Source organism: Belonocnema kinseyi, chromosome 4 (genome assembly GCF_010883055.1).
Source record: "Belonocnema kinseyi isolate 2016_QV_RU_SX_M_011 chromosome 4, B_treatae_v1, whole genome shotgun sequence".
NCBI lineage: Eukaryota > Metazoa > Arthropoda > Insecta > Hymenoptera > Cynipidae > Belonocnema > Belonocnema kinseyi.
The window spans coordinates 51,115,405-51,133,500 of NC_046660.1; the positions used below are offsets into that span (position 1 = coordinate 51,115,405).

The 18,096-nt window shown below is 23.3% G+C and overlaps 2 protein-coding genes across 4 annotated transcripts in view; one reads left to right on the forward strand and one right to left on the reverse strand.

Moving 5' to 3' along the window:
* The window catches only part of LOC117171296 (TBC1 domain family member 7), a 13,935-nt gene extending 4,915 nt beyond the window's left edge, over positions 1–9,020 (reverse strand). The window contains exons 1-2 of the mRNA XM_033358455.1: positions 8,942–9,020; positions 4,400–4,749 (exon numbers count right to left, since the gene is read on the reverse strand). Coding sequence (XP_033214346.1) covers positions 4,400–4,749; positions 8,942–9,019 — 428 coding nt within the window. The 5' untranslated portion in view covers position 9,020. The remainder of the gene's footprint in view (positions 1–4,399; positions 4,750–8,941) is intronic.
* A 279-nt stretch (positions 9,021–9,299) lies between these two features.
* LOC117170684 (transcription initiation factor TFIID subunit 3-like) overlaps positions 9,300–18,096 on the forward strand; it is a 51,150-nt gene continuing 42,353 nt past the window's right edge. For all 3 annotated transcript variants that reach the window (XM_033357651.1, XM_033357653.1, XM_033357652.1), the window contains exons 1-3: positions 9,300–9,515; positions 10,141–10,315; positions 13,435–13,677. In XM_033357651.1, the coding sequence (XP_033213542.1) occupies positions 10,150–10,315; positions 13,435–13,677 (409 nt within the window). In that variant the 5' untranslated portion in view covers positions 9,300–9,515; positions 10,141–10,149. The remainder of the gene's footprint in view (positions 9,516–10,140; positions 10,316–13,434; positions 13,678–18,096) is intronic.

An 18,096-nucleotide genomic window follows, 5' to 3' on the forward strand; every position in this document is an offset into this window, starting at 1 on the left:
GAATTCTTTAAACCTTTGCAAAATCTTGGAAATTATTTCAAAATTTTTGAAATATTTTGAAACTGAAATATTTGTGAAATCTCCGTAACATTTTCTAGAAATCTTTTGAAATATTATGAAATCTGTGAAATCATCCAAAGCTTTAAAAAATATTTTGGAATCCGTTGAAATCTTTGTCAAAATGTTTCCCAGTTCGGCGAAATATCTTAAATCTTAACGAAATTCATTTAAATCTATTAATTACCTCAATAAAATATTTTACAATTTTTTAAAATCTTTTTAAACCTTTGAGATCATGGAAATCCTTGAAATCTTCTGAAAAGTTTTAAATCTTTGTAAAATCTGTTTAACATATTAGCGAAATATTTTTACAATCTTTAAACTTTTGCAAAATCTTTTAAATCGTTCTTAAGTCTTTATAAATCTTTAAAATCATTGAAATATTTTTAAATCTTTCAAATATTTTTGAAATTTTTATACATTTGAAATTTCTGTGAAATTTTTGTGAAATCTTCGGAAGATTTGTTAAATATTTTTTAATCCATTACAATCTTTACCAAATTTTTTCGAATTTCGGCGAAATAATTAAAGTACTTGCGAAATCTATTAATTATCTTAATACAATCTTTCAGAAATCTTTGAAATCTTTTTAAACATTTGAGATCTTTGAAATCCTTGAAATATACTGAAATATTCTTGAAATCTTTCTGAATTCTTTAAACGTTTGCAAAATCATTGAAATCTTTCTGAAGCACTTAAAAATCTTTGAAATATTTTAAAATCTTCTAAATATTTGTGAAGTCTTTGTGAAATCATTGAAATACTTTCATAATTTTGAAAATGTTGAAATCCTTCAAATCTTCTGAGATGTTTTAAAATCTTCGTGTAATATTTGAAATTCAAGCAAAATATTTGCAATATATGTGAAATCTTTTGAAATACATACAGATGTTTGCGTTTTTTTAAAGTACAATGAAATCATTGGAATATTTGCGAAATTCCTTAAAATATATTAATTATCTTAATAAAATATTCTAAATCTTTTAAGCAATTGAGATATTCGATATTCTTAAAATCTTCTGAAATATTATAAACTTGGTTGAAATTTGTTGAAATCTTAATTAAATTTTTGTGAAAGTTGTATAAAATCATTAAAATCTTCCTGAAATCCGTTGAAATCCTCGTGGAATCCATTAAATATATTCGCGAAATCTTTCTGATTTTTTTAAACCTTTGCAAAATCTATGAAATCTTTCTGAACCGTTTAGAAATATTTTTAATATTTTAAAACTTTGAAACTCTTTAAATCTTCTGAGATGTTTTAAAATCCTCGTGTAATATTCGAATTTTTGTTTAATAAACCGCAAAATCTTTGTAATGTATGTGAAACCTTTTGAAATCCATACAGATATTTGAATTTTTCTCTGAAGTTCGATGAGATAATTGAAATCTTTGCGAAATTCGTTGAAATCTATTAATTACCTTAATAAAATCTTTTAAATCTTTTAAACGTTTGAGATTTTCAGAATTCTTGAAATCTTCTGAAATATTTTAAATTCTATTGAAATCTGTTGAAATCTTAATTAAATTATTTTGAATGCTGTGTAAAATCATTAAAATCTTCCTGAAATCCGTTGGAATCCTCGTGAAATCTATTAAATATATCAGTGAAATCTTTAAGCCTTTGCGAAATCCTTGAAACCACTGTAAAATCTTTTAAATATTTGTGAAATCTCTGTAAAATCTTTGAAACATTGAAATATATTAAATATTTTTAAATATTTCAAGTATTTGTGAAATCTATATATCTGAAATTTCTGTAAAATTTTTATGAAATCTTTGAAAGCTTTGTAAAACATTCTTAAATCCATTGAAATATTTGTAAATTTTTTTTCGAAGATTGGTGAAACAACTGAAATATTTGCGAAATTCGTTTAAAGCTATTAATTATCTTAATAAAATCTTTTATATCTTTTTAAACCTTTGAGATCTTGCAAATTCTTGAAACATTTTGAAAAGTTTCAAATCTTTTGAAATTTGTTGAAATATTTATAGAACTTTCGCGCAATCTTTGTAAAATCATTCAAATATTTGTGAAATCTTTAAACCTTTGAAAAATCATTGAAATATTTTCTAAGCCTTTAGAAATCTAAATATTTCGAAACTTTGAAATACCTGAAATATTTTTAAAATTTTCGAAATATTTGTGAAATCTTGGAATTATTTTAATATTTTTGAAACCCTTGAAATCTTTAAAATCTTCTGAGATGTTTTTTTTCTTTGTATAATATGTTGAATTTAATTAAAACCTTTGAAGTGTATGTCAAATCTCTGTGAAATTTTTGTGAAATCTTCAAAAGCTTTGTAAAATATTTTGAAATCCATTCAATTCTTCGAATTTTTTTTGCGAAATTCGGCAAAATAATTGAAATCTATTAATTTTCTTAATAAAATCTTTCAGAAACCTTTAAAATCTATTAAACTTTTGAGATCTTTGAAAATCTTGAAATCTTCTCAAATAATTTTAAATCATTGAAATTTGCTGACATCTTTATGAGACTTTTGTGAAATCTGAAATTTTGTGAAATGAATTAAATTTAACAGCCAAATCTTCCTAAAATCATTCAATCTTTGCAAAATGTTTGAAATCCTTTAAAAAAAATTTAAATGTTTTAAAATCTTTGCACAAAATCTGCGAAAGTTTTCTGAAATATTTTTAAGCCTGCTGAAATTTTATTAAAATGGTTGTGAAGCTCGGTAAAATTATACAAATCTATTGAATATCTTAGTAAAATATTGCAGAAATTTTTTCTGATCTTGGAAATCCTTGAAATCTTCTAAAACGTTTTAAAATATGTGTGAAATTGACTAAAATATTAACGAAATCTCTTAAATATATCAGTGAAATCTTTTAGAAAAATTTTAATATTTGCGAAATATTTGAAATCTTTGTATTCTTCTGAAATGTTCCAAATATTTTGAGATGTTAGATATCCTTAAAATCTTCCGCAATGTATATGTAAAATATTTAAAATTCTTATGAAATCTTTAAAATATTTGTGATATCTCTGTTAAATTGCAGTAAAATATTTTGAAATTTGTGAAAGTTTTGTCAAGTCTTCGAAAGTTTTGTGAAATATCTATTTAAAATTCTTAAAATATTTAAAATCGTTTTTAAATACTTGTGAACTCATTTGAAACCTTTGAAATTACCCTAAAATATTTTAAAATAGTTTGAAATCGTTGAAATCATTGCAATATGTATGTAAAAATTGTTAGGAAATCTTTTTAAAACTTTGCAAAATGTTCGAAATATTTGTGATTTTTTTTTATATCTTTAAAATCCTTGAAATTTTTGAAATCCTTCGTATCTTCTAAAGTGTTTTAGAATTTTTATGAAATATTTCAAGTTTTAGTGAAATTAAAAAAAAATTGAAATCTCCGTGAAATAGTTTTGAAAAATGTGAAATTTTCGAACGCTTTGCGAAATATTATTAAATCTATTAAAAACTTTGGAAAATTTTTGTATAGCCGGTGAAATAATTTAAATTTTTTGTAAAAAATATTAAATATATCAGTAAAACATTTTTTAAATCTTTAAATATTTGCGAAGTTTTTGAAATCTCATAGGATCCTTGAAATCCTTGAAATCTTCTGAAATGTGTAAAAATCTCTGTCAAATCTTAAAGATTTTACTGAAATCTTAGAAATATTTGCGAAATCCTCTGAAAACTTTAAATATCTTCGTAAAATCTTTCAGAAATCTTTAAATTTCTGAAATCTCGTGAAATATTATTAAATATTTTTAAAATCCTTGAAATGGTTAAAATAATTTTTAAATCTTTTGAAACTAAATGATTAATAATGAATATAAATAATAATATTTGAAATTTTTGAGAAATCTATTAAATATACCAGTAAAATCTTTATGAAATCTTCTGAAATGTCTTGAAATATCTCTTAATTTTTTTAAATGTTTACGTAATCTTTTGCAATATTCGTGAAATCTTTAAAATTTTTACGAAATTCCTGCGAAATATTTTTTAATCTTTTGAAACATTCGAAATCTTAATCAAATATTTTGAAACCCTTTAAAATAAAATTTGTAATTGTTGGTTTAGACGCCTTTGTGAAATATTTTGAAACCTATTGAAATCTTTCTGAAATCTTAGAGAAATTTCTTTGAAATCCTTGAAATATTTTAAATAATTTAAAATCTGGTATACAGCAACTCTTCGAAAAATCATTTCTATGATTTATTTGTTGAATAATTAAAAAATTCAAAGAGATTTCCAGGTTTTCAAGATTTTCCAGGTCACTAAACACCCTAATTTTTTTTCGATTTTAACCAATCGTGAAGCTAAAATTTATTCTGTGAAATACATATATAAAACTGAACCTGAAGAGCTGAGATTCCATTTGAGTGCTGATATCAAGCTTAGGTCGTTTATTTCGCAAAACCCACATCATCAGAAACATCTGCGAAGGTTTTAATAATTCGTCAAAGATTTTTGCGTCTCTGAGTGTTTGCTGTATATCCTCAAATTCAGCTTTGCGTTGTTTCATTACGAAATCGTGGCTTTCTTCGTAAACGGGTATCACACCTAATAAAATTTTCCAGAGGAAATTTCTGTGTATCGCAGGTACTGCAAATCTTAGGCAAAATTGCTTTAATTTCCCTTTGTCAAAAGGACGATCTTTGAGCAATATTTCGAGGGATTTCTTCTCTTCGACACTTCGGAAACCAACCTGTGTTATTGAGAAAAATCGTCGGAGATTTAATCAATTTGTAACTTTTTATCTTGCCTAGTTTTGCTTATAAAGTGTTATTTTATTCTTATTATAAAAGCATAATTTTCTTCCTTCACTATTCGAGTTTTCAAGAAATTTAGATTACTCAAGGATCGTGAATAAAAAGATTTGTTGGCACGGATCACAGTTTTTAAAACTTTAAGGATCACATCCCTTTTCTCTTTAAAATTTAAAAATTCCCTAATACTAGAAGTAAAAATATTGCTTTTTCATCAAAATAGACGAATTTTTAACCAAAGAGATGGGTTTTAAACTAAGGCGATCAATCTTCAACCGAAAAATTAATTTTTAACAAAGTAGTTCAACTTTTAACTAAACAGTTGAATCTTCAACCAAGAAGATGAATTCTGAACGAAAAATGAAATAGTTGATATTTATATTAAAAAATATTTTATTTTTCAATAAAGAAAGTTACATTCATTCAAAAAAGCCGAATTTGTAATAAAATAGTATATTTTTCCACCAAAAAAGGTTTCTCAGCCGAGAATTCAACTAAATTGTTGAATGTTTAAGCCAAAAAGACGAATTAAAAAATATATTTGTACATTTCGAAAGAAAGAAATGAATTTGCAACTAAAATATTGAATTTTAAATCCTAAAAATTTTATTTTTAACTAAGTAGTACAAATTTTAACCATTTTTAATTTATATCTTATGTTAGTTCTTTTTTGTAAAGTATGTCTTACATTAATATTAATATTTAATATAATTTTATAACCAAGTAGTTAAATTTACAAAAAAATATATATTATCAACGAAGAAAAATAATAGTTGATATTTCAAATAAAATAGATTTAAATTTTAAAGCGAAAACAGGGAAATTCATTTGAAAAAAACGCCTTTCCAACAAAATGGTTGATTTTTCAACCAAAAAAGTTTTTCCAGTCAAGAAGGAAAAAAATGTCAACCAAATTGTTAAATTTTCAATAAAATAGTTGAATCTGTAACCCAAATAGATTACTTTCCAGCCAAGTAGTGGGATTTTCAAACAAAAAAGATTAAATATCTATAAAAAATAGTGAATTTTCAACAAAATACATCATTTATCCACTAAAAAAGACAAAATAATTCAACTTTGAACTAGATAGTTGAATTTTCAATAAAAATTAGGTATTTTCGACCAAGATTGATAGATTTTATATATAAAAAAAATTTATTAACAAAATGCACAAATATGGAAACAAATAGTTGAATTTTCATCTAACAAGATAAATTTGTAACTAAAAAAGAAAAGTATGGTTCTAAAAGTTGGACAGTTAAAATTGCTGAAATTTTATTTTAAGAAACTTGATCTTAAAAAAAAACGATTTTCTAATAAATAGAGAAATGTTCTATTAAGACTTTTGGAAATAAGAAAATTTACTTCCAACAAAAATTTTTGGTACTTTAACGAAAAATATTACCTTTCTACCAAAAGAAATGAATTATCAACTTAAACAATAAATTATTAGCTGGAATACTACAATTTGAATTTTAAAAAATTAATTTTTTTCCAAAAGAATCGAATTTATAACGAAATAGTTCAATTTTCAACTAGAGATGGAATTTCAACTTATATAAACAGAAAAAAATTCAACTTTAAACTAAGTAGTAGCATTTTTAATAAAAATACGTATCCTCAACCCAGAAGAATGATTTTCTACAAAAAAGATTTTTAAAAAAACACGATTTTGCAACCAAATAGTCGAATATTCATCTAAAAAAGATGAATTTTCAATAAAAAAAGAATATTCTTCGAAAACTGGAATAGTTACATTTTTCGTTAAAAAAATTTTCAGTCAAGAAAGGAAAACAATTTTATCCAAATTTTGCAATTTTCACGCCGAAAAAGGCAAATTTTCTGCAAAAAAGTCGAATTTTCAAGCCAGATAGACCAATTAAAAAAAGTTAAATTTGCTACCCAAATTATTGAATTTTCAACAAAATAATTACATTTTTTATCCAAAAAAATGATACTTTCAACAAATCAGGATTCTTTTCTGTAAATATTACACTAGAAAAATGTTTATGCGAATAAGAAATCAACATCTTTGTACTGATGAAATACATTTACAAAAATTCAAACCATTTTCAACCAAAGAAATGCATTTTTAACCAAAACGAATACATTTTTAACCAAGAAGATTAATTTATACCGAAAAGAGAAATTTTCTACTAAAAAATAAGAATTTTCAACTAAAAAACAGTTTTTTAATCAAAAATAGAATATTTACATTTCTAATAGAGAAAAATAATAATTTCCAACAAAAAAAAAACGAATTTTTAATCAATGAAGCGAATTTTGTACTAAAATTATGAATCTTCAACCAAAGAAATGAATTTTTAATTAAAATGGCGAATCTTTAACCAAAACTATAATTTTTCTACTAAAGAACATAAATTTTAAACTAAAAAACAAAAATTTGTCACCAAAAACGATGCATTTTTAACCAAGAAGATTAATTTATACCAAAAAGAGGAATTTTCAGTTTAAACAAAAAAATTAATTTCAACCAAAAAAAAAAAACGACGAATTTTCGCTAAATGAAATCACAATTTAACTAAAGTTATGAATAATAAACCAATTAGATGAATTTTCTACCTAAAAAGACCAATTTTCGGTCAGATACATTTTTAACACAGAAGATTAATTTTCTACCACATACAAATTAATTTTTAACCAAAGAAATGAATTTTTAACCAGGAAAATTAATTTCTACCGAAAAGAGAAATTTTCGACTAAAAAATACGAATTTTCACTAAAAGACATGAATATTCAACTAAAAAACCGGTTTTCAGTCAAAAATAGAATATTCACATTTTTAATACAGAAAAATAATAATATCCAACAAAAAAAATTTTTTTAAAAGAAACGAATTTTTAATCAATGAAGCGAATTTTGTACTAAAATTATGAATCTTTAACCAATAAGATGAATTTTCTATCATAAAAGGCAAATTTTCGGTCTTTTCATTTTCAAACAGAAAGATAAATTTTAAACACAGAAGATTAATTATCTACCAAATAAAAATTAATTTTAAACCAAACAAATTAATTTTTAACTAAAATTATCAATCTTTAACAAAAAATGTTCATTTTATACCAAAAATGACAAATTTTCAATTGAAAACATCAATTTTGAACCAAAAATGGAAATTACCTTTTACGTGGAAAAAATTAATTTTCATCAAAAAAAAAAACGAATTTTCAACCAAAAAATATATTTTTAACTACATTGATGAATCTTTAACAGAAAAAGACCAAATATTCTACCAAAAAAGACCACTTTTCAACCAAAAAATTGTGAACAAAAAATGGAATAGTTACATCTTCAGTTAAAAAAATAACTTCCAACAAAAAAAAAAACAATTTTAAAGCTTAGAAATACATTTTTAACAAAAATGACGAATCTTTTAAACAAAAAGATGAATTTTCTACCCAAAAAGACAACTTTTCACCTAAACAAGATACATTTTCAACAAAAAAGTTAAATATTCATAACCAAAAAAAAATGAAGTTTCAACTACTGAGATTACTTTTCTGACAAAAGATATTAATTCTCAAATAAATACGTATTTTTATCAGTAAAAATTGCTGGATTATTCAACAGATTTTGTGGAAGCTATTAAAAAGAATTTTTTAAGGACAAAAACGTCTCGAAAACTTGCTATAGAAAGAAAATGGTCTTATTGTTAAAGGGAACTTTTATTGAATATTTACGAGATAACTTCATTAGATATGAAAAGTTTTTAATCATAAGTAAACAAAATTGTAATTCCTCCTTTTTTTTCTTTAAAAAACTTCTTTTTCAAACAGAGGTTTTTCAGTCAAAATGTAATAAATTTAAAAATAAAGACTTACCTAACTCAAAGTCGTTTTTGACCAATTTTGCTTTAGGCACATTTTTAAGATACTATATTTACTTTTAAATTGAAGGGAAAAAGATTGTTAATGTATAATATTTATAATAAAACTCATAAATACTTAAAAATAGAAAATAATAGTGTTAGAAAGGTATGCGAGAAAAAATTCAATTTTAAGGTTAGATTTCCACTTATGTGATATAAACGAAATGTTTGCGAATATAAACAATTAATATGTTTGAAAGTACCCAAATTATATTTTAATTACTACTAAAAAATGCAAATACCTTTTCATAATACGAAGAACGAAAATTTCGCTCATCTGTCATTCTCATCAATACTTTGCAAATGCAGAAAATGCGCATGCGCTGCTAACATAAGGCTCATGTTAATTGGTCCACTCTGATTGGCGCGTATTTTCAAAAAATATTTTATAAAGTACAGATTAATAATAATTTTCTCTTATAATACTTAATTATGATACTTTTATATGACAAAAAAAAATTTTCATCTCGTAGATAATTAATGTAGAAAATAAATAGTCTTTTTTCATTTCTTTTCTTTCTTTAATAAAAAATCAATAATTTGCGAGTAATCGAGTTTTCGAGAAATGCGAGAAATCGAATCTGTTCAAAATGGCGGCGACGGACGGACGCCTGAAACCCGATTCCTGAAAGGAGGTGATAGATTGTGGATTAATTAATTTATTTATAGTTAGATTGCACACGTTTTCTGAAAACGAGAGATAATTTAATAGTGTGATGTGCAATCGTGTATATTTACTTCAGAATGGAAGTAAGATTGAATGGTGTGAATCAGGGTAGAACGTCTTAATTTTTCAGCAATCTTTCAAGTATTCAGGTGAGTTACTTTCTACATTTCCTGTCCTATCATTGCCCCTTTTTTCGAACGAATTTTGTCACCTCGTGTCTACAAACTTATAATTCTAATTCCGAAATTCTTACTGCTTTGATATATCCCAAAATCCAGTTTCGGTGGGGTTATTCATTCTGCAAACAAATTTTGTTGTTTGCGTTTTAGAAAATACATTGAAACCACCATTATAATTCGATTAATCTCTTTAGTTTCCATCTTTTTATGTCGCATTTTCATCTACTTTCTTCAAAATTGAAATTCCTTATATTATCTGATCTGAATAATCTAAAAAAAGCGACTGGAAAAAACGAAGAAAGTTAACCTAAATTAATGCGGAAAAACGTGCATTTTTTAAAAAATGAGCTTAATTTCCTATTTCGTAAATTTTTAACCTTCAAGTCAATTCATTATTGTTGACTGTGTTGACGTAAATTAGGTTTCTAGGTTATGTTAACGAATTGTTGACTTGTTGCAAAACAATGTAAAATTCAATGTCGAAAATATGTACTAACATCAGAGTTTATGTGAATGAACTTTTATGTGTTTTATTGTTTTTTTGTTTAATTCCGGTTGAAAAAGCGGGATTCTAATACGAGTTATTATGATTTAGGTATCAAAAATGACGTCCGAATACAGCCGCAGTGTTTTGCGGGTTGTAGTCGCGCAAATTTGCCAGACAATCGGTTGGCATTCTATAAATTCTAGTCCTCTGGAATTTCTTGTTGATCTCATGCACGAATATCTTCTGCGAGTATCCAAACTTACTCATCAATATTCAGAAGTCTGTAAGTGTCTTCCTATTTAATTTCAGGTTTCGGACTCACTACCCGAAAACATACACGAAATCCCTATTTTATTTTAAAAAAAAGACGAATTTTCAACAAAATAGTTACATTTTCAACCAAAAAGATTACTTTTCAACCAACTAAAAAAAATCTCAACAAAATACGCACATTTTTAAAAGAGCAGTTGAACTTTGAACCTAAAAGTGAAATTTTCAACCAAAAATGAAATAGTTACATTTTTTGTTTAAAAATAAATAATTTTCATTAAAAAAGCCATTTTAAACAATATAGTGTTATTTTTAACCAGAGAAATAAACTTTCAAACAAAAAATTAAATTTCAACTAAAAGTCATAAATTTTCCACCAAAACTGGAATAGGTTCCATTTTAGTTTAAAAAATAATATTTAAAAAAATGAATTTTTAACTAAAATGAGGAATGTTTAACCGAAAAGATAAATTTCCTACTAAAAAAGACAAATTTTTAAACTGAAAAAGATTAATTTTCAGCGAAATAATTAAATAGTCAAAAAAAATGCGAATTTTCAACTAATGAGATTACTTTTCTACCAAAAAGGATGAGTTTTAATCAAAATACATGTATTTGTAACCAAAGGGATAATTTTTCAAGTTTTTAATGTGTACTTTCCATATAAAAAAATGGTGAAATTTTCACTTTAAAACATTATTTTTTTGACAAAATAGTTAAATTTTCAACGAAAAAGATGAATTTTCAAATTAGAAAATTAAATGTTATAAAAAAGGAAAACGAATTTTCCACCAAACAGTTGACTTAAAATTGCATTTTTAACAAAAAATTTATTTTCTACTAAAAAGACAAACTTTCAACAAAAAACATGAATTTTCGAGCCGAAAATACCAAATTTTCTACAAAAATGGTTTAATTTTATCCTCGAGAAAATGAATTTTCAACAAGAAAGTTCATTTTAAATCAAACAGTTGCGTTTTTAATAATGAAAAACGTTTTCTACTAAAAAAGACGAATTTTCAACAAAATACATTTAATTTTCAATGAAATAGTTCAATTTTATACCAATTTGTGGGATTTTTTAGCTGAAAATACAAATATTTTACAAAATAGTTCAACTTTCAGTAAAAGAAAGTTCATTTTGAACTAAAAGAAAAACGTGTTTTCAACTAAAATTGTGAATCTTAAACCAAAAAATTTACTTTTAAGAAAGTAGTTCAACATTTTACCAAAAAACTGAATTTTCAACCAAATAGTTATCTTTTCAACCAAAAAGTAAAATTTGCTACTTAAAAATATAAAATTTCAACCAAAAGGAAAGTAACATTTTTTCTTAAAAAAATTTCAAACAAAAAAAAAATGTTCATCAACATACTTAAATTTTCAACCAAAAAATTAATTATTAGATAGATTTTCCCAACCAAACAAATAAATTTTCAACAAAAAAGATGAAATTTTAACTAAAAAACATAAATTTTCAAACAAAAATGGAATAGGTAAATTTTCATTCTGAAAAATAATATTCAACTAAAGAAATGAATTTTTAACTAAAAATATGAATCTTTAAGCAGCAAGATGAATTTTTGACCAAAAAAAAAACAATTTGCAACTGAAGAACGTAATTTCCAATACAATAATTAAATCATCAACAAAAAAGATGAAGTTAAAACTAATAAGATTACTTTTCGAACAAGAAATGTTTATAAAAAAAAAAGAAATAGTTAAATTTTCAGTTAAAAAAATTAATTTTCAACAAAATAGTTATATTTCCAGTCAAAAAGGATTTAAATTTTGATAAAATAGTTTAATTTTCAACCAAGGAGATTAACTTTCTGTCCGAAAAGAGGAATTTTCTAGCAAAAGACAAATTTTTAGCAAATAAATGTTCAACTAAATAGTTTGAACAAATATTTTATACCAAATTGATTAATTTTTTATCCAAAAAGACGAATATTCCAAAAAACAGTTGAATGTTTTAACAAAAAAGTTCATTTTCAACCAAATAGATGCATTTTTAACATAAAAAAAATTATTTTCTACTAAAAAGACGAATTTTTAACTAAATATATGAACTTTCGAGCTAAAATACAAATTGTCTACGAAACAGTTACATTTTAAAACCAAGAATATGAAATTTCAGCAAAAAAGTTATTTTTCGACCAATAAGTTGAATTTTTAACAAAATAATTAAATTGTCAGTTAAATGAGTTAATTAAAAAGAAAATTAAAATTGTGAATTAATCATAAAATTAACTTATAAGAATGTTTTTCAACAGTCTACGAAGGAATTAAATTTTTAATCTAAAAAAAAATGAATTCTCGACTATAAATATCATAGTTAAAAAATAAGGAAGACTTTTCAACAAAATATTCTAATATTCTAAAACAAATTAATTTTCACAGTTACATTTTTCACCAAAAAATTAATTCTTTATAAAAAATAAGATAAATTTTCAACACCTATAAAAATAAGTTTGCAACCCGACAATTGTATTTTAACCATAAAAGTGAACTTTTTACAGAAAAAGATAATTTTTCAAACCAAACAGATCAATTTTCAACAAAAAAAATCATTGAATTTTCAACAAGAAAAATTTGTTTTAGTCAAGAAAGAAAGAAAATTTCAATCAAATTTGGGAATTCTCAACCAAAATGTACGACCTTTTGAACAGAATTGTTAAATTTTCAACAAAATAATTCAGTTTTGAATCAAATAATACATTTATAGCCGAAAATTTAATAGTAGACTCCTGAACCGAACAGAATTTGTAACCGAAAATAGATTTTCTTATTGTTTAATAACATTTTTAATAAACATTGATTTTATTTTTCAATACTTTAAAAATATTATGTTAGAAAACTCGAAATTTTGCTTTTTAAATGGTTAAATTTCAATTGTACGCTTTTGATTTCGGACTATAGACTTTTTACTTCGAACTAGACATAAGTTTAATATTATGAAAATTATATCCCTCTTTTTTTCAAGTTTGTGGCACTACTTAGACTGTTATTATTTTTTTAGTCTCTAAACTGAGTCCGAGGCCTGTAATTTTAAAAATCAATGCTAAAAAACATGGCAAATCCGACCAATTTTATCTAGAAATTCTAAATTAATTAATCTTTCTCCAACAGTGGGGCGAACGGAAGCGAATCTCGACGATTTAGGATTAGCCTTCCGACACATGAACATTAGTATTGAGGAATTAGCCGAATACGTAAAAAATGTAGACTCAATCCCCTGTCCAGTCTCAGTGCCAAAACTTCCAATTCACCGCGAAAGCCACCTAAATTTTTTGAAACCCGGCAGTCGCGAAGTGGTAACCAGACCTGTTCACGTGCACGAACATTTACCTGCAATGTATCCCGAAACCGAAGGTGAGAGCTATTTTTTAAAATTAAGGGTTTTAGGGATGCTACAAGACCTGGAAAATCTGGAAAAGTCATGGAACTAAAGAAAAATTACTGGAAAAGTCATGGAATTTTGAAAAAATTACTCGAACTTTTTTAAATCGTCTCTATTTCAAAGGCTTAATATTTTAGCATTTTATAGCGAATTCTTTATTTAAAAATTGGAAAAGAAAACTTCAGGAGAAGGAAAATTTCAGACAAAGTGTAAAAATTAAATAAAAAAATATAACTTTTTTTTTATTATTAGTTCTTCTGATCTAAAAGTTTTGTTTTAACTTTGTTAAAAAGTTCCGTTTTTTTTAGATTACTATTATTTTCAAATGTGATCCTAATCTTGGCATAAATATTTCGATTGTAATTGTTCTTAAAGTAATTAAAAAATATATATATGGTTATGATTACAGAATACTTTTATATTTTACTTTGATACAAATTTGATTGAAAGGTATTTTAAATTCAATAAAACTTATTGATAAATTATTATCATTATATTATAATTTGTTGCAATTCAATTTAATTGGCTGAGTTAAAAAAACAATATAGACATGCAGAGTAACCGCTGGGCCGGGAATTTTTTGAGACCGGAAAATGACAGTGAATTTATTTCTTGACCGGAAATTTTCAACATTTTTATTCTAGAAACCTTTTTTTAAATAATCTGTTAAATTGTGATTTTTATAAATATATCATTTAGTTTAGAACGCTTAATTGGAAAATCTTTTACTTCAAAAATTTTTCTGTTTAGATTTTTAATTTTTAAGCATATATTTTAATTTAAAGAATTTTAAAATGCAGTTTTCAAGGTTTTAAAGGACCGGGAAAACGTGAATTTTACGAATTTTCAGAAGAAAAATCTGCCCAAGTTCGATTTTAACCTTTTTTAAAATAATTAAAGTGCAGTTTTGAGGATTTAAACAATTAACTGCAAATATATAGAAATCTGAACAATAATTGATTTGACCAAACAATTCTAGATCCGTTCAAAATTTGAGAATTTCCAGATTGTAACTGTTTCAATCCGAAAGTCTCGATAAGGATTGAAATTAATATATCATTTATTTTGATAATTTTATTTTTAAATAACAATTTTCATGATTTATCAATAATATATTTTTAATTCAAAGTTTCAGGTCTTCCTTTATGTTATTTTTTATATTAACTGGAACAAATAAATTTAATAATATATTATTTCTATTAATTTTTTTTGCCATTAAACAGTGTAAACTTGCGTTCTACTATTTTCAACTTAAAAAGAAATCTATAATAATATAGTCATAATTAAAGGTTTTTCTAAAATTATAAACATTTTGAGTCTAAATTATTTAATTTGAAATTTCTTAATGTGGAAAAAGAATAAGTATTTAATATTTAGCAATATGTCACTGAATAAATTAAAACGAAATTTTGAAAAGAAAAAAAATAGAAACTGAATTGTTTTACATAGAAAGCTTTGAATATTTAGATTTTCGAAGAAATTTTGAATTTTTAGCGCTACAATTTTAATTGTTCTATTTAAAAAGTGCTTTAATTTATAAGTGAAATTGTTACATTTTGACGCATAAATAACAATTGAACACTTATTATTTTTAGAATATTATTTTGAGTAATTTTAAGAGGTATTCAGAAGTTTTGAAAAGATTGAAAATTAATTAAAAACTTGAAATTATTTCAAGTAATTTAAAAGTAGTCTTCTATAATTTTTCAAAGTGAAAAATAATTTCCAATTTTCATAAGAATCTTAAAAAAACTTTATATTCTTTTGAGGTCTTTCTCAATTCTTAAAAAAATGATAAATTTTTTGTTTGAAATATGCCAAAATCGACATTTTATTTTAAATTCGGCTGTAAATATTTGAAATTATTTCAAGTTCTAAATTTAAATCGAATCTTTTTAGAATTTATAAATATCTCTTAAAATTACTCTATTATTTGTACAAATATGAAGTGTTCTATTGTTATTTATAAATTCCAATTTTTTTAATTCGCAGCAATTTCTACAAGTTATAGAAAAAATTCAATTCATTTTGAAATATATTTAAAAGTTCCGAAAAAAAATTCAAAAATTATTTTGAATTTGGAGAAATTTTTAACTACTTCTATTTTTCTCAAGATTTTAAAATAAAATTTTTAAAGCTTTTAAAGGATGCCTAGTCTATTTAAAATAAAAAATAAACTTTTAAATACATTTTAAAATTAACCGAATTTTTCCTGCAACTTTTGGAAAATCCTGCAAATTAAAAAATCCTAAAATCTTCCAGGTTTTGTTTTGATCATTTTGGAAATCTCTTAAAATCTTTTTAAATTTTTTGTTACAATAATTTTTCAAAATGAAAAATCATTTTCAATTTTCCTAGGAGTCTTCAGAAAATGTTTTTTTTAAGCCGTTCACAATTCTTAAAAAGTTTCTAAATTTTTAGGTTGAAATCACATACGTCGTGTGAATGATTTGAAATCATTTCAAGTTCTAAATTTAATTTTGATATTTTTTAAACTTCTAAATATCTCTTAAATTTACACTAATTTTTTTTTAAAATGATAAGTGTTCCTATTTTTATGTATAAATTCAAATTTTAAGGATTTTTGTTAATTTGCAGGATTTTCTAAAAGTTGTAGGAAAAATTCAATTCATTTACAAATATATTTAAATGTTTCGAAAAAATTTTATCAGTCATTTTAAATTTGGAAAAATATAAAACCACTTTTAGATTTCTCGATGTTTTAAAGTAAAAATTTTAAGTTATTGAAGGGCGCTTGAACCATTTAAAATGAAAATAAGTTAAATTCTAATTTAAAAAATTGTTAAGTTAAAAAAATTATTTTTCAATTTTTAATGCGTCTTGCTTAAAATTACTTAAAATAATATAATTAAAATTTTTTTATAATTCAATGCTTTATTCTTTAATTTAGACTATTGAAAATGTTAACATGGATTTATATTTTTGGAACTGAATCTGAATCTTTGAGCTCTATAATTTATAAAAGTTCTAAATTTTGCATTTTATTTGCATTTCATTTAATATTTTTTAATTGAAAAGTGTTAGTACCTTCCATTCGGTAAGTGTAAATTTTTGAGCATTTGAAAACACAATTTTTGAATTGAAAACTTTTAAATTTCAATTTTAAACATTTGGAATTCAAGTGTTTAACTTTGAATGCTTTAATTTGTTGTTTATTGTTTATTATAACGATTCTAAATCAGTTAAAAGTTTAAGAATTCCAGATTTGATTGAAACTTTATAAATGATTTTAAACTTAAAAATATCTTAATAATAATACATTCGTAATTAAAAAGTTTTATCAAATTAAAAATATTGTTTCAGCCTAATCATCCAATTTTAACTCATTTAATTTGAAATTTTTTTATGAAGAAAAAGTATAATTATTTAATGTTTAGCAATATTTGGCTATTTTCATGTAGAAATAATAATTGATCACTTATTATTTGTAGAAAATGTTTGATTAATTTTAAGAGATATTTAGAAGGTTTGAAAAGATTCAAAATTAATTTCAAACTTGAAATGATATCAAGTAATTTAAACGAAAGGTGAGAAATTTTTTTCAGAACTAAAAGAATTTTCAGAATTAAAAAAAATCCTTAAAATATTCCAGGGACTTTTTTGACAATTTTGGAAATCTTTAAAAATCTTTTTAAATATTCTGTTAAAATAATGTTATAAAATAAACAATCATTTTCAGTTTTCCTAGGAAGTTATAAATTAATTTTGAATCTTTTTAAAACTTTTAAATATCTCTTAGAATTACTTTAATTTTTTGTACAAATAATAAATGTTTAATTGTTATTTATAAATACAAATTTTAAGGATATTGTTTTTTTAATTCGCAGGATTTTCTACAGGTTGCAGGACAAATTCAAATAATTTTAAAAGTGATTTAGAAGTTCTGAAAAAATGTTAAAAATAATTTTAAATTTGAAAAAAGTTTAAAACAACTTCCAGATTTCTCAAGATTTTGAAATAAATTTTTTTAAACTTTTCAAGGTTGCCTAAACTATTAAAAATGAAAATAATGTAACTTCTAATGTAAGAACTTTTTAGTTGAAAAATCTAAGTTTTAGAATTTTTCATGTTTCTAGTCTAAAATAACTTAACAATATAATTTTATTTATAAATCCCAATTTTATGGATTTTTTTAATTCTCAGGATTTTCTAAAGGTTACAGGACAAATTCAAATAATTTTCAAAGTTATTGAGAAGTTCTGAATTTTTTTTTATTTGTAATTTGAAAAAAGTTTGAAACAAGTTCTAGATTTCTCAAAGATTTTGAAATAAAATTTTTTATCTTTTCAAGGATATTTAAACTATTTAAAATGAAAATAATTTAACTTCTAATTTAAGAATTTTTAAATTGAAAAATCTAAGTTTTAGAA